Raw genomic sequence first — 12517 nt, forward strand, 5'->3', positions numbered from 1 at the left:
TTAAGAATGTGGGGTGTTTTTGTTTTTGTTTCGTTGTCGCAGTGTTTGGCATAATCTTGCAGCCAGTATGGCACTGACACAATAACATATGATGAGGATAATGGCAAAGCAGGCTGCTGCAGCATCAGATCCTGACAGGTCACAATTCATCCAGTTCAGACCATACCGTGCATAAAGAAGCTCCCTCCTCTCGCAAATGTCGGTGCCATTAATCTGGAGGACAAAATACAAGTAAGCACCAACTGCTGCTGCATAACCCAGAGAAGCCAGTATATTGAATATTACTTCAAAGATCAACCACTTCAAGGACATATAATGCAGATTCTGAGCGCCTTTAATCATGATGGCCAGGGTGACGGCAAACATGGCGATGGTCACTCCGATGCCAGCGTAGAGTTCAGGAGCTCGCATAAGGATAAACTCTCGATCAAGTTTCTGTACTTCCTTCAGTTGCTCCCCTTCAAGTGGAGAATAATTGCTGTTGATGCTGAAGAAGCTTGTGGCCAGTCCACCATTGCTGCTGTACCCCGAGAGAACGACATTAGAGGCCACCACACACACCAACACCAGCAGATTCAACACTGCCTCCAGCATCTGTACAATACCTGGCAAACAAGCAATGAATTTAAGTGCATTTCAACTTTTGAAGTCCCATCTTCCTTCATCCTAGTTGCTTTACGTGTAACAATTAAAACAGAATAAATGTCTCTTTATTATACTTTTGGCTAAATGACCTTGTAATTGAGAATTTCTCATCTGAAATAGATTGATTGCCAAGTCTCAGTGGGTTATGGTAATTAAACTGAACCCATGAACGGATTACATTAAAAAAACACAGACAGCTTCTCTTCACGACCGACAAGCGAGAGAGCAGCATCAAGTGGACAACTTATCTATCTCTCACTTTGTAAAATGATCTCTCACTGTGGTGCAGCAGTTAGTGCTGCTGTTCACAGCGACAGACACCTGGGTTCGATCCTCTATAAAATGCCCATAATGTGCAGAGAATGATGCAAAAGTGGGAAAACAGAGGGTTATTGGGTGATTGATGGTCGGTGTGGACTCAGTGCCCGAATGGAGTATTTCCATGCTGTATCAATCAATCAATCAAACAATATTTTTATTTATGTGGTTTCCTGAATAAAGAAATTCTTCCTCGTCTCCTTTCTAAAAGTACCCCTTTTCATTCTGAGACTATGCTCTCTTGTCCTAGTCACTCCCACCAGTGGAAACATCCACCCCACATCCACTCTACCCAGACCTTTACTGTTTGGTAAGTTTCAATGAGGTCCCCCCTCATCCTTCTAATCTACAGCGAGGACAGGTCCAGTGCCGACAAACACTCTTCACATGTTAACCCAATCATCCCCGGTTTCATTCTCGTAAACCTCCTCTGGACCCTCTCCAACGCCAGCACATCCCATCAGTGTCTCATGAATCTGATTGAGTTTTTTGAAGCAGCAACCAAAATGTTTGATAAGGACAGTGTCATAGATGTTGTCTACATGGATTTCAGCAAAGCACCTGATACGATTCCGCAGAGTTGGCTGCTGTGGAAAGTTAGATCGCTGGGAATCAGGGAGTGGTAGCTGATGATAGAAAACTGGCTTCATGGAAGGAGGCAGAGGTGATGGTGGGAGGCTGCTTTGGGACTGGAGACCTGTGACTAGTGGTGTGCCTCAGGGATCGGTGTTTATGGTTTACACCGATCAGCCAAAACATTATGACCACCTGCCTAATATGCTGTTGGTCCTCCATGTGCAGCCCCATACGCAGCAGGGTGCGATGCACTGTGTATTGTGACACATTCCTCCCGTCACCACCATTAACATTTTCTGTGCCTTGTGCCACAGTAAACTTTCTGTCGGTTCGGTCCAGACGGGATAGGCTTCGTTTCCCTCGCGCATCGATGAGCCTTGGGCGCCCAACACCCTGTCGCCAGTTTGTGGTTTGTCCCTCCTCGGACCACTGTCGGTCAGTACTCACCACTGCTGACCGGGAGCACCCCACAAGCCTTGCCGTTTCAGAGATGCTCTGACCCAGTCGTCTGGCCATAACAATTTGTCCCTTGTCAAAGTCGCTCAGGTCTTTACTCCTGCCCATTTCTCCTGCATCCAACACATCAACTTCAAGAACTGACTGTTCACTCGCTGCCTAATATATCCCACCCCTTGACAGGTGCCATTGTAACAAGATAATCAATGTTATTCCCTTCGCCTGTCAGTGGTCATAATGTTTTGGCTGATTGGTGTATATCAATGATTTGGATAAGAATGTATAAGGTATGATCAGTCAGTTTGCAGATCACACTAAAGTGGGTGGTATCGTAGATAGCAAAGATGTTTATTAATAATTACAGCGGGATCTTGATCAGTTGGGCAAGTGGGCTGAGGAATGGTAATGGAGTTTGATACTGATAAGTGTGGTGTTGTATTTTGGGAAGTCTAGCCAGGGCAGGATCGTCAGTGAATCACAGGGTCTGGGGAGTGTTGGAGAGCAGAGGGATTATGTTTTGTTTGCATTTAGTAGCTCTTCCTGGATCCCATGCGATCTAACCTTGCACACAGCAACATACTACACAGAACCTTATCAAAGGTCTTGTTGAAGTCCACATGAACAACATGTATGTCCTTGCCTCATCAACCCATTTGGTTACTTCTCCAATAAACTCAATGAAATTCGTAGGGGATGATATCCCACACACAAAAACCATGCAGAATATCTGGAAGCACCACTGTCTATCCAAATGCATATATATATATATATATATATATATTATATATATATATTCTCCCTCAGAATCCTCTCCAGTAACTTACCTACCACAGGCCCACTGGTCTATAGTTCTCATGCTTTTCCTTGCAGCCTTTCTTAAACAGAGGCACAACCTTAGTTACCTTCAAGGCACCCTGCACCTCACCTATGTCTAATGGTGGCGCAGCGGTAGAGTTGCTGCCTTACAGCAAATGCAGCGCCGGAGAACCGGGTTCCATCCTGACTATGGGTGCTGTCTGTACGGAGTTTGTACCTTCTCCCCGTGATCTGCATGGGTTTTCTCCGAGATATTCGGTTTCCTTCCACACTCCAAAAACGTACAGGTTTGTAGGTTAATTGGCTTGGTAAATGTAAAAATTGTCTCTAATGGGTATCGGATAGTATTGATCTGTGGGGATCGCTGGTCGGCGCGGACCCGGTGGGCCGAAGGGCCTGTTTCCGCGCTGTATCTCTAAACTAAACTAAACTAAACTAATGATGATTCACAGATCTCCACTTGGGCTCTCAAAGCTTCTTCTCTAGCTCTCCACAGTACTCGGATATATCTCACTGTTGCTAACCTTCTTCCCTTAATGTACATAAAATGTCTTGCTGGGATGAGGCTCCATCTGCCATTTTTCCACCCGTTTCTGTAGCTGATCATTATCCTGCTGTTTTCTTTGATAACCTTCTTCACTCCCACAACTACATCCATTTTGTCACCTGCCCGCATTTGGCCCATATACTCAGTATCCTCTGTGTGAAAAGGTTGCCCCTCAGGTTCCTTTAAAATCGTTCCCCTCTCAATTTAAACCCATGACCTCTGGTTCTCGATCCCCATACTTTGGGTAAAAGACTGAAAATCTACTATCTATTCCCCTCATGATCTTATACATGAGATCACTTCACATCCTCCTATGCTCCAAGGAATAAAGTCCTAACCTGCCCAACCTCTCCCTGTAGCTCACACACTCATGGTACGTTTCTCATAAACCCTCTACGCACTCATTCCAGTTTAACAACATCTTTCCAACAGCAGGGTGATCAAAACTGAACACAAAACTTCAAATGGGGCATCACCAATGTCTGACACAATGTCTAGCCCAACTTCCATATTCAATATCCTGACTGATGACGGCCAATGTGCCAAAAGCCTTCTTGACCACCCTATCTACCTCTGATCCCACTTTCAATTAACCATGTACCTGCACCCTTGGATCCCCCTGCTCCACAACACTCCCCAGAGCCCTGACATTCACTGTGTAGGGTGTGCCACGATTTGATTTCCAAAAATGCAACACCAACCACTTATCTGCATTAAATTTCATTAACCATTCCTCAGCCCACTTTCTCAACTGATCATGATTCTGCTATAATTGTTGATAGCCATCTTTACTATTTACAATACCACCCACCTCAGTATCATCAACTAACTTATTAATCATGCCTTGTATATTTGTCATCCAAATTGTTGATATCAACCACAAAAAGCAACGGCCCCAACACCAATCCCTGAGACACACCACGAGTCAGAGAAACACCGAAAATAGGTGCAGGAGGAGGCCGTTTGGCCCTTCGAGCCAGCACCGCCATTCATTGTGATCATGGCTGATCATCCACAATCAGTAACCCGTGCCTGCCTTCTCCCCATATCCCTTGATTCCACTAGCCCCAAGAGCTCTATCTAACACTTTTAAGTAGAGGTTTGTAGATATGAGATTGTGGGGATTACAGAGGCGTGGCTGCAGGAGGATCGGGCCTGGGAACTTAATATTCAGGGTTATACATCCTATAGAAAGGACAGGCAGGTGGGCAGAGTAGGTGGGGTAGCTCTGCTGGTGAGGGATGTATTCAGTCCCTTGCAAGGGAAGACATAGGGACTGACGAGGTAGAGTCACTGTGGATAGAGTTGAGGAATTGTAAAGGTAATAGACAATAGACAATAGGTGCAGGAGTAGACCATTCGGCCCTTCGAGCCAGCACCACCATTCAATGTGATCATGGCTGATCATTCTCAATCAGTACCCCGTTCCTGCCTTCTCCCCATACCCCCTGACTCTGCTATCCTTAAGAGCTCTATCTAGTTCTCTCTTGAATGCAAGAAGACACTAATTTGTGTTATCCACAGACCCCCAAATAGTAACCCAGATGTAGGGTGTAAGATGCAGCAGGAGTTAAAGCTGGCATGTAACAAAGGTAATGCCACTGTGGTGATGGGGGATTTCAATATGCAGGTGGACTGGGAAAATCAGGTTGGTTCTGGACCCCAAGAAAGAGAGTTTGTAGAGTGCCTCTGAGATGGATTCTTAGAGCAGCTTGTACTGGAGCCTACCAGAGAAAAGGCAATTCTGGATTTAGTGTTGTCCAATGAACCAGATTTGATAAGAGAACTCGAGGTAAAGGATCATAATATGATTAGTTTTAATCTGCAATTTGAGAGGGAGAAGGTTAAATCGGAAGTGTCAGTGTTGCAGTTGAACAAAGGTGACTATGAAGGCATGAGAGAGGAACTGGCCAAGGTCGACTGGAAAGGGATCCTAGCAGGATTGACAGTGGAACAGCAATGGCAGGAATTTCTGGGCATAATCCAGAAGATGCAGGATCATTTCATTCCAAAAAGGAAGAAAGATTCTAAGGGGAGTAGGAGGCAACCGTGGCTGACAAGGGAAGTTAGGGATGGAATAAAACTAAAAAAGATGTATAACACAGCAAAGAGTAGCGGGAAGCCAGAGGATTGGGAAACTTTCATAGGACAACAGAATGTAACAAAACGGGCAATACGGGCTGAAAAGATGAAGTACGAGGGGAAGCTGGCCAAGAATATAAAGAAGGACAGTAAAAGCTTCTTTAGATATGTTAAGAGAAAAAGAGTAGCAAAGTCAAACATGGGTCCCTTGAAGGCAGACACAGGTGAAATTATTATGGGTAACAAGGAAATGGCAGAAGAGTTGAACAGGTACTTCGGATTTGGCTTCACTAAGGAAGACACAAACAATCTCCCAGATGTACTAGAGGACAGAGGATCTAGGGTGGTAGAGTAACTGAAAGAAATTTTCATATATAAGGCGAGAAATAATATTGGGTAGACTGATGGGACTGAAAGATGATAAATCCTCTGGGCCTGATGGTCTGCATCCTAGGGTCTTCAGGGAGGTGGCTCTAGAAATTTCCAATGTTCAATAGATTCTGGATCAGTTCCGATGATGCTGTTGAAGTCACCGGCCAGAACGAGCGGCCGGGACATGGCCAGCAGCGGTGGGAGCTGCTGGAGGATGAACAGCCAACCACTCCCTCCGCACGGGTGAGGCGTACACATTAATCAGCCGGAGCGGAGAGCCACGGTACATCACATCCACCACCAGGAGACGCCCGCCCCACCACCTCCCCGCAGCAAGACCCCCAGACTGGATGCGCGACAATCACAGCCCCCCCCCACCACACTGACAGTCACTGCCCCCCCCCACCACACCAAGAGTCACTGCCCCCCCCCCCCCACCATACTGACAATCATTGCCCCCCAACCACACCGACAGTCCGTGGGGCCACCATCGCGACCACCTCCGATAGCAGCAGAGGTGTGGCAGCCCGCACTCCTGCAGAAACATCACGCCCGCCTGGACCGTGGCCAGGTACTGTAAGGCTTTGACACATCGCGCGGTATTCTTCACACTGCGCACGTTTAGGGATGCCAGTTTCAGCTCCATTGTCCGTTAGAGGCCCAGGCCGTCCTTCTGCCCCAGCATGCGCATCGTTTTGGTGAGTTTCAGCAGCCGTTCGTAGCACAGGTACTGGGTGCTGGCTTCCTCAGTAAGGGGCGAGTTTTCTGGCATGGCTGGAGTTGTTTGAGGAGCGCTCCTTATTTTGCCCTCTTCTGGCCCCCTCTGTCTCCTGCAGCTGGGGCCCATTGGCCGCTGCACTGCTCCCGGTCTCCTGGAGCTGGGGCCCATTGGCTGCTGCACTGCTCCCGGTCTCCTGGAGCTGGGGCCCATTGGCTGCTGCACTGCTCCCGGTCTCCCGGAGCTGGGGCCCATTGGCCGCTGCACTGCTCCCTGTCTCCCGGAGCTGGGGCCCATTGGCCGCTGCACTGCTCCCTGTCTCCTGGAGCTGGGGCCCATTGGCTGCTGCACTGCTCCCGGTCTCCTGGAGCTGGGGCCCATTGGCTGCTGCACTGCTCCCTGTCTCCCGGAGCTGGGGCCCATTGGCCGCTGCACTGCTCCCTGTCTCCCGGAGCAGGGGCCCATTGGCTGCTGCACTGCTCCCGGTCTCCTGGAGCTGGGGCCCATTGGCTGCTGCACTGCTCCCTGTCTCCCGGAGCTGGGGCCCATTGGCCGCTGCACTGCTCCCTGTCTCCCGGAGCTGGGGCCCATTGGCTGCTGCACTGCTCCCGGTCTCCTGGAGCTGGGGCCCATTGGCTGCTGCACTGCTCCCTGTCTCCCGGAGCTGGGGCCCATTGGCCGCTGCACTGCTCCCTGTCTCCCGGAGCTGGGGCCCATTGGCCGCTGCACTGCTCCCGGTCTCCTGGAACTGGGGCCCATTGGCTGCTGCACTGCTCCCTGTCTCCCGGAGCTGGGGCCCATTGGCTGCTGCACTGCTCCCTGTCTCCCGGAGCTGGGGCCCATTGGCCGCTGCACTGCTCCCTGTCTCCCGGAGCTGGGGCCCATTGGCCGCTGCACTGCTCCCGGTCTCCCGGAGCTGGGGGACAACAGGCGTGTCCTTCCTCTTTCCATTCCCCTCCCCCGTTTTCTTCCTCTGCCTCCGTCGTCGGGTCCTCAATGTCGCCTCATCCTCCGAAGAGGAGAGGTTGCTGGCATTGGTCTGGGAGAGGACCCTTTTCTTGGACTTGCCTGCTCCCTCTGGCCTTTGCTCTGTGCGCAGAGCCCTCTGGGGTTTCCACCTTTTCACCTCCTTCCATTCCTCCTCCTGTTCTCCCTCTTCCATCGACTCACCCTCCTGGACAGGGGGCTGGGGGTCTCAGTCCGGCGGTTGGGGGCTCGAGGTGGTCGAGCTGTCGTCCCTCCTACACTCCGTTTCTGTTTGGGCCTTAGCAGTGGTGGGAGGCGTCTCGACCACCCTGGGGGTGTTGGCAGTGCCCCCTCTTGTCGACAGTGCGTAGGTGCAGGCTCTTTTAGGGCAGGCCCCGTAGAGGTGGCCTGCCTCCCCACACAGGTTGCAGCTCTTACTCTCCTTACAGTCCTTAGTCTCGTGGCCTTCTAGCTCACAGGTCTTGCAGACGACTGTCCTGCATTTTGCCGCCACGTGCCCAGGTTTGTTGCATTTCCTGCACACCCTGGGCTGCCCCGTGTAGGTCATGTAGCCTTAGTTCCCTCCGATGGCGAACACCGAGGGAGGGTGGATGATGGCTGCCTTCCCGTCCACCCTCAGCTTCACCTTGACTTGCCACTTGCTCGTCCAGATCCCGAACCAGTCCTTCCCGTCCACACAGTTCCCTGCCCCTTCGACGTAGCGTGCAAGGAAGGTGAGGACATCCACGACGGGCACATGCGGGTTGAACATGTTCACAGTGATCAGCCGTTCCTTCTGGGTGGGGAGGGTGAAGAGCGGCTGCACCTTCAGCAGCTTCGTTCCCCTTCTCCCGGAAGTCTTGCAGCAGCTTCTGCCATCCCGCCGGGTGGGGAAGGTAACGTCAAAATAGCCGTTACCCGGGAAGTCCTGGAGACAGTAGATGTCCTCGGCCTTGAATCTGCAGGCCTCCAGCAGCACCTTCTTGGTGAAGAGGTCCCGTGAGAAAGGGCTCCCCTCCCTGAGGTCCGCAGGGTTTTGCGGATACCATGTCCTTCCACTCCATTTGCTGCCTGACACAAAATGCTGGAGTAACTCAGCGGGTCAGGCAGCACCTCTAGCAAAGATACTAGAGGAGCAAGATGAACCACCCCGTCAAAATCACCTATACTAAAGTGTAGTCCGCAAAGGAGCGGATCGGTCACCATTCCCCGCCGTTCGCTCTGCCTCTCTCAGTGTAATCAGTGTAGTGGGGGGTCAGTATGTGTGATGAAACCATTAAAATGCATCACAGATTTGTGTTATTGTTCTTTTTAAATGTTTCTGCGAGTTTCTGCCCACTAAAATGGCACCATGACATACTACCGGTTTTAGGTCCCATCTTGCTCTGCTCCATTATCTGGACATCTGGAGAGACGGAATGGGTGAGGCTTCATGTCCAGACCCTTCTTCAAGATGACAGCTGAGTTCTATTATTGTGTTGTAAGTCAGGGGAGAGCGCGGACACAGTCCCCACTACCACAAACTGTGCAGTCGAGTATCCTGCATTTGGGGACATCGCAGGCGTCAGCACACCCACAGTGCAATGGGATAGCCTCATCCTGGACATCGCAGGCGTCAGCACACCCACAGTGCAATGGGATAGCCTCATCCTGGACATCGCAGGCGTTAGCACACCCACAGTGCAATGGGATAGCCTCATCCTGGACATCGCAGGCGTCAGCACACCCACAGTGCAATGGGATAGCCTCATCCTGGACATCGCAGGCGTCAGCACACCCACAGTGCAATGGGATAGCCTCATCCTGGGAGCTCGGGCTTTTTTTTTTTTTATCAAAAAATACTTTATTAAAATAATAAATATCATTCACAAAACATATTTGTAAACAAGCCCATCCGACATTTCCGGAGGTTACATTTGGTACAGACATTCACTTAAACATTTACTTACATTTAGACATTTACCCAGTATCCCTTATTTAGAGGGGCGTCTCTCTCCACCACACCCTGCCCCCCATGTCCAGCAGCGGAAGGGCCCTAGACTGTGGTCCTCCCCCACAGAGCCTTAGCGTTGGCTGCACCGAGCTTCAGTGCATCCCCCAGCACGTACTCCTGCAGTCTGCAGTGGGCCAGTCGGCAACATTCCTTGACGGACAGCTCGCTCCGCTGGGAGGCCAACAAGGATCGGGCAGACCAAAGAGCGTCTTTCACCGAGTTGATGACCTTCCAGCAGCACTCGATGTCAGTCTCCGAATGCATCCCTGGGAACAGTCTGTAGATCACAGAGTCCTCTGTGACGGAGCTGCTCGGAATGAATCGTGACAGGGACCCCTGCAGACCTCTCCAGACTCTCTTGGCAAATCCACACTCTTTGAAGAGGTGGGTCACCGTCTCCTCTCCGAAGCAGCCGTCCCGGAGGGCAGCGTGCGCCGGTAGTGAGGTTCCGACGGTGCAGGAAGGATCTGACTGGGAGGGCTCTCCTCACCGCCAGCCAAGCCAGGTCTTGGTGCTTGTTGGTTAGTTCTGGCGATGAGGCATTTTGCCAGACAAGCTGGGCAGTCTGCTCTGGGAACCACGCCACAGGATCCATGGAGTCATTCCTCTGCAGTACCTGCAGGACGTTCCGTGCTGACCACTGCCCGATGGACTTGTGGTCAAAGGTGTTGGTCCGGAACAACCTTTCCACAAACGACAGATGGTTCGGCAATGTCCAGCTGACTGGCACATTGCGTGGCATCTTCGCCAGGCCCATCCTTCGCAACACCGGGGACAGGTAGAACCTCAGCAGGTAGTGGCATTTGGTGCCCACGTGCCTTGGCTCTATGCTCCGCCTGATGCAGCCACACACGAAGGTGGCCATCAGGATGAGGGCGACGTTGGGCACGCCTTTACCCCCGTTGTCTGCCGACTTGTGCATTGTGGCTCGTCGCACCCGGTCCATCGCCGACCCCCAGATGAAGCGGAAGACGGCCCGGGTGATCCCCTTGGCGTGGGAGGGAGGGACGGGCCACACTTGCGCCAAGTACAGCAGCCCCGAGAGCACCTCACACCTGATGACCAGATGTTTCCCTGTGATGGAGAGGGAGCGCTGCTTCCACAGCTCCAGCTTCTTCCCCACCCTGGCTATCCGCTCCAGCCAATTCTTGTTACACGCCTCAGCCTTCCCGAACCAGATCCCCAGCACCTTCAGGAAGTCAGGCTTGATGGTGAAGGGGATGGAAGATCGGTCAGGCCAGTTGCCAAAGAGCATGGCCTCGCTCTTCCTGCGGTTTACCCTGGCCCCCGTGGCCAACTCAAACTGGTCGCAGACGCTGATCAGTCTGCGGACCGACCCTGGATCCGAGCAGAAGACGGCGACATCGTCCATGTACAGGGAGGCCTTGACCTGAGTGCCCCCACTGCCTGGCAATGTCACTCCTCTTATGCTCGCATCCTTCCTGATGGATTCGGCAAAGGGTTCAATGCAACAGACGAACAAGACAGGGGAGAGAGGGCAACCCTGCCTGACTCCAGACCTGACGGGGAAGCTGTCTGATTCCCACCCATTAATTTGGACTGCACTACAGACATCGGTATAGAGCAGTTGAATCCACTTCCTGATTCCCTCCCCAAAGCCCATTTTGGAGAGCACGTCCCTCATGTACGTGTGCGATATCCTGTCGAAGGCCTTCTCCTGGTCCAAGCTGACCAGGCAGGCATCCACCCATCTGTCCTGCACGTAGGCAATGGTGTCTCTCAGCAGCACTAGGCTGTCTGAGATTTTCCTGCCAGGTACAGCACAGGTTTGGTCCGGGTGGATCACCTGTCCCAGAGCAGACTTGACCCGGTTGGCGATGGCCTTAGACAGGATCTTGTAATCTACATTTAACAATGTGATGGGTCCCCAATTCCTTATGTCATTCATCTCCCCCTTCTGCTTGTAGATCAGGGTGATGCTGCCCTTCCTCATGGAGTCTGACATGCTGCCGGCTAGAAGTATATCGTTGTACACTTCCAGCAGGTCCGGGCCCACCCAGTCCCACAGAGCCGAGTACAACTCTGCCGGTAAGCCATCGCCTCCGGGAGTTTTACTCGAGTCAAAGGAACCGATGGAGCCAATCAGCTCCTCCAGGGTCAGTGGTTGGTCCAGACTCTCCCGCTTGCTGTCGTCCAAGACTTCCGTGATGGAGGACAGGAAGTTCTGGGAGGCGGTGCTATCTGTGGTCTTTTTATCGTACAGATCCTTATAAAAGGATCTGCAGATCTTGAGCATGTCTGTCTGCGAGGATGTTACCGAGCCGTCCTCCTCCCTAAGGCTTTTGATCACAGAGCTCCCCCTGTGAACCTTATGGAAGAAGTAACGTGAGCACGTCTCATCCTGCTCAACATGGCGGACCCTGAACCGGAAGATGATCTTGGAGGATTCAGAGGTAAAGAGCCGAGCTTGCCGGCCCTTCAACTCTCTCAGTTCCTCCCTCACATCCACCCCTCTCCTCTGCAGAAGGAGCAGTTGCTGCAAATCTGTCTGGAGTTGACACAATTCCCTCTTACCCTGTCTTGCTCTCTGAACACCTTTGGAGACGAAGATCTTCTTGATGTTCTCCTTTGTTGCCTCCCACCAGAGTGTCGGGGAGTCAAAGAGGGGCCTCACAGTTCTCCAACATGCGTAGTCCCTCTTTAGCTCCTCGACGTTCTCCGGGGTCAACAGCTCCACGTTTAACTTCCACGTCCCTCTGCCCGCCTTCCAGTCCTCCTGTAGGTGACAGGTGGCCTGAAGGAGGCAGTGGTCAGAGAAGAACACTGGCGTGAGGTCGGTGTGTCTGACCGTGACGGCCCTCGATGTGAAGAGGAAGTCTATCCGGGACTGGGCTGAACCGTTCGGTCCTGACCAGGTGAACCGCGGCTGGGCTCCGCCTGCAGGGTCGCTGAAGGCGTCGCGCAGCTTTGCATCTTTGACCGTCTCCACCAGGAGTTTGGAGGTGCCGTCCAGTCTGTGGTTGGCACTGCCGGATCGTCCAGCCGCATCGATGATGCAGTTGAAGTC

At 52.0% G+C, this 12517-nt stretch overlaps 1 protein-coding gene across 1 annotated transcript in view; it reads right to left on the reverse strand.

Moving 5' to 3' along the window:
* LOC144594421 (MARVEL domain-containing protein 3-like) overlaps nt 1-12517 on the reverse strand; it is a 32569-nt gene continuing 20052 nt past the window's right edge. The window contains exon 3 of the mRNA XM_078400887.1: nt 1-605. Coding sequence (XP_078257013.1) covers nt 1-605 — 605 coding nt within the window. The remainder of the gene's footprint in view (nt 606-12517) is intronic.

This window comes from Rhinoraja longicauda, chromosome 6, assembly GCF_053455715.1.
Source record: "Rhinoraja longicauda isolate Sanriku21f chromosome 6, sRhiLon1.1, whole genome shotgun sequence".
In the NCBI taxonomy this organism is placed as follows: domain Eukaryota; kingdom Metazoa; phylum Chordata; class Chondrichthyes; order Rajiformes; family Arhynchobatidae; genus Rhinoraja; species Rhinoraja longicauda.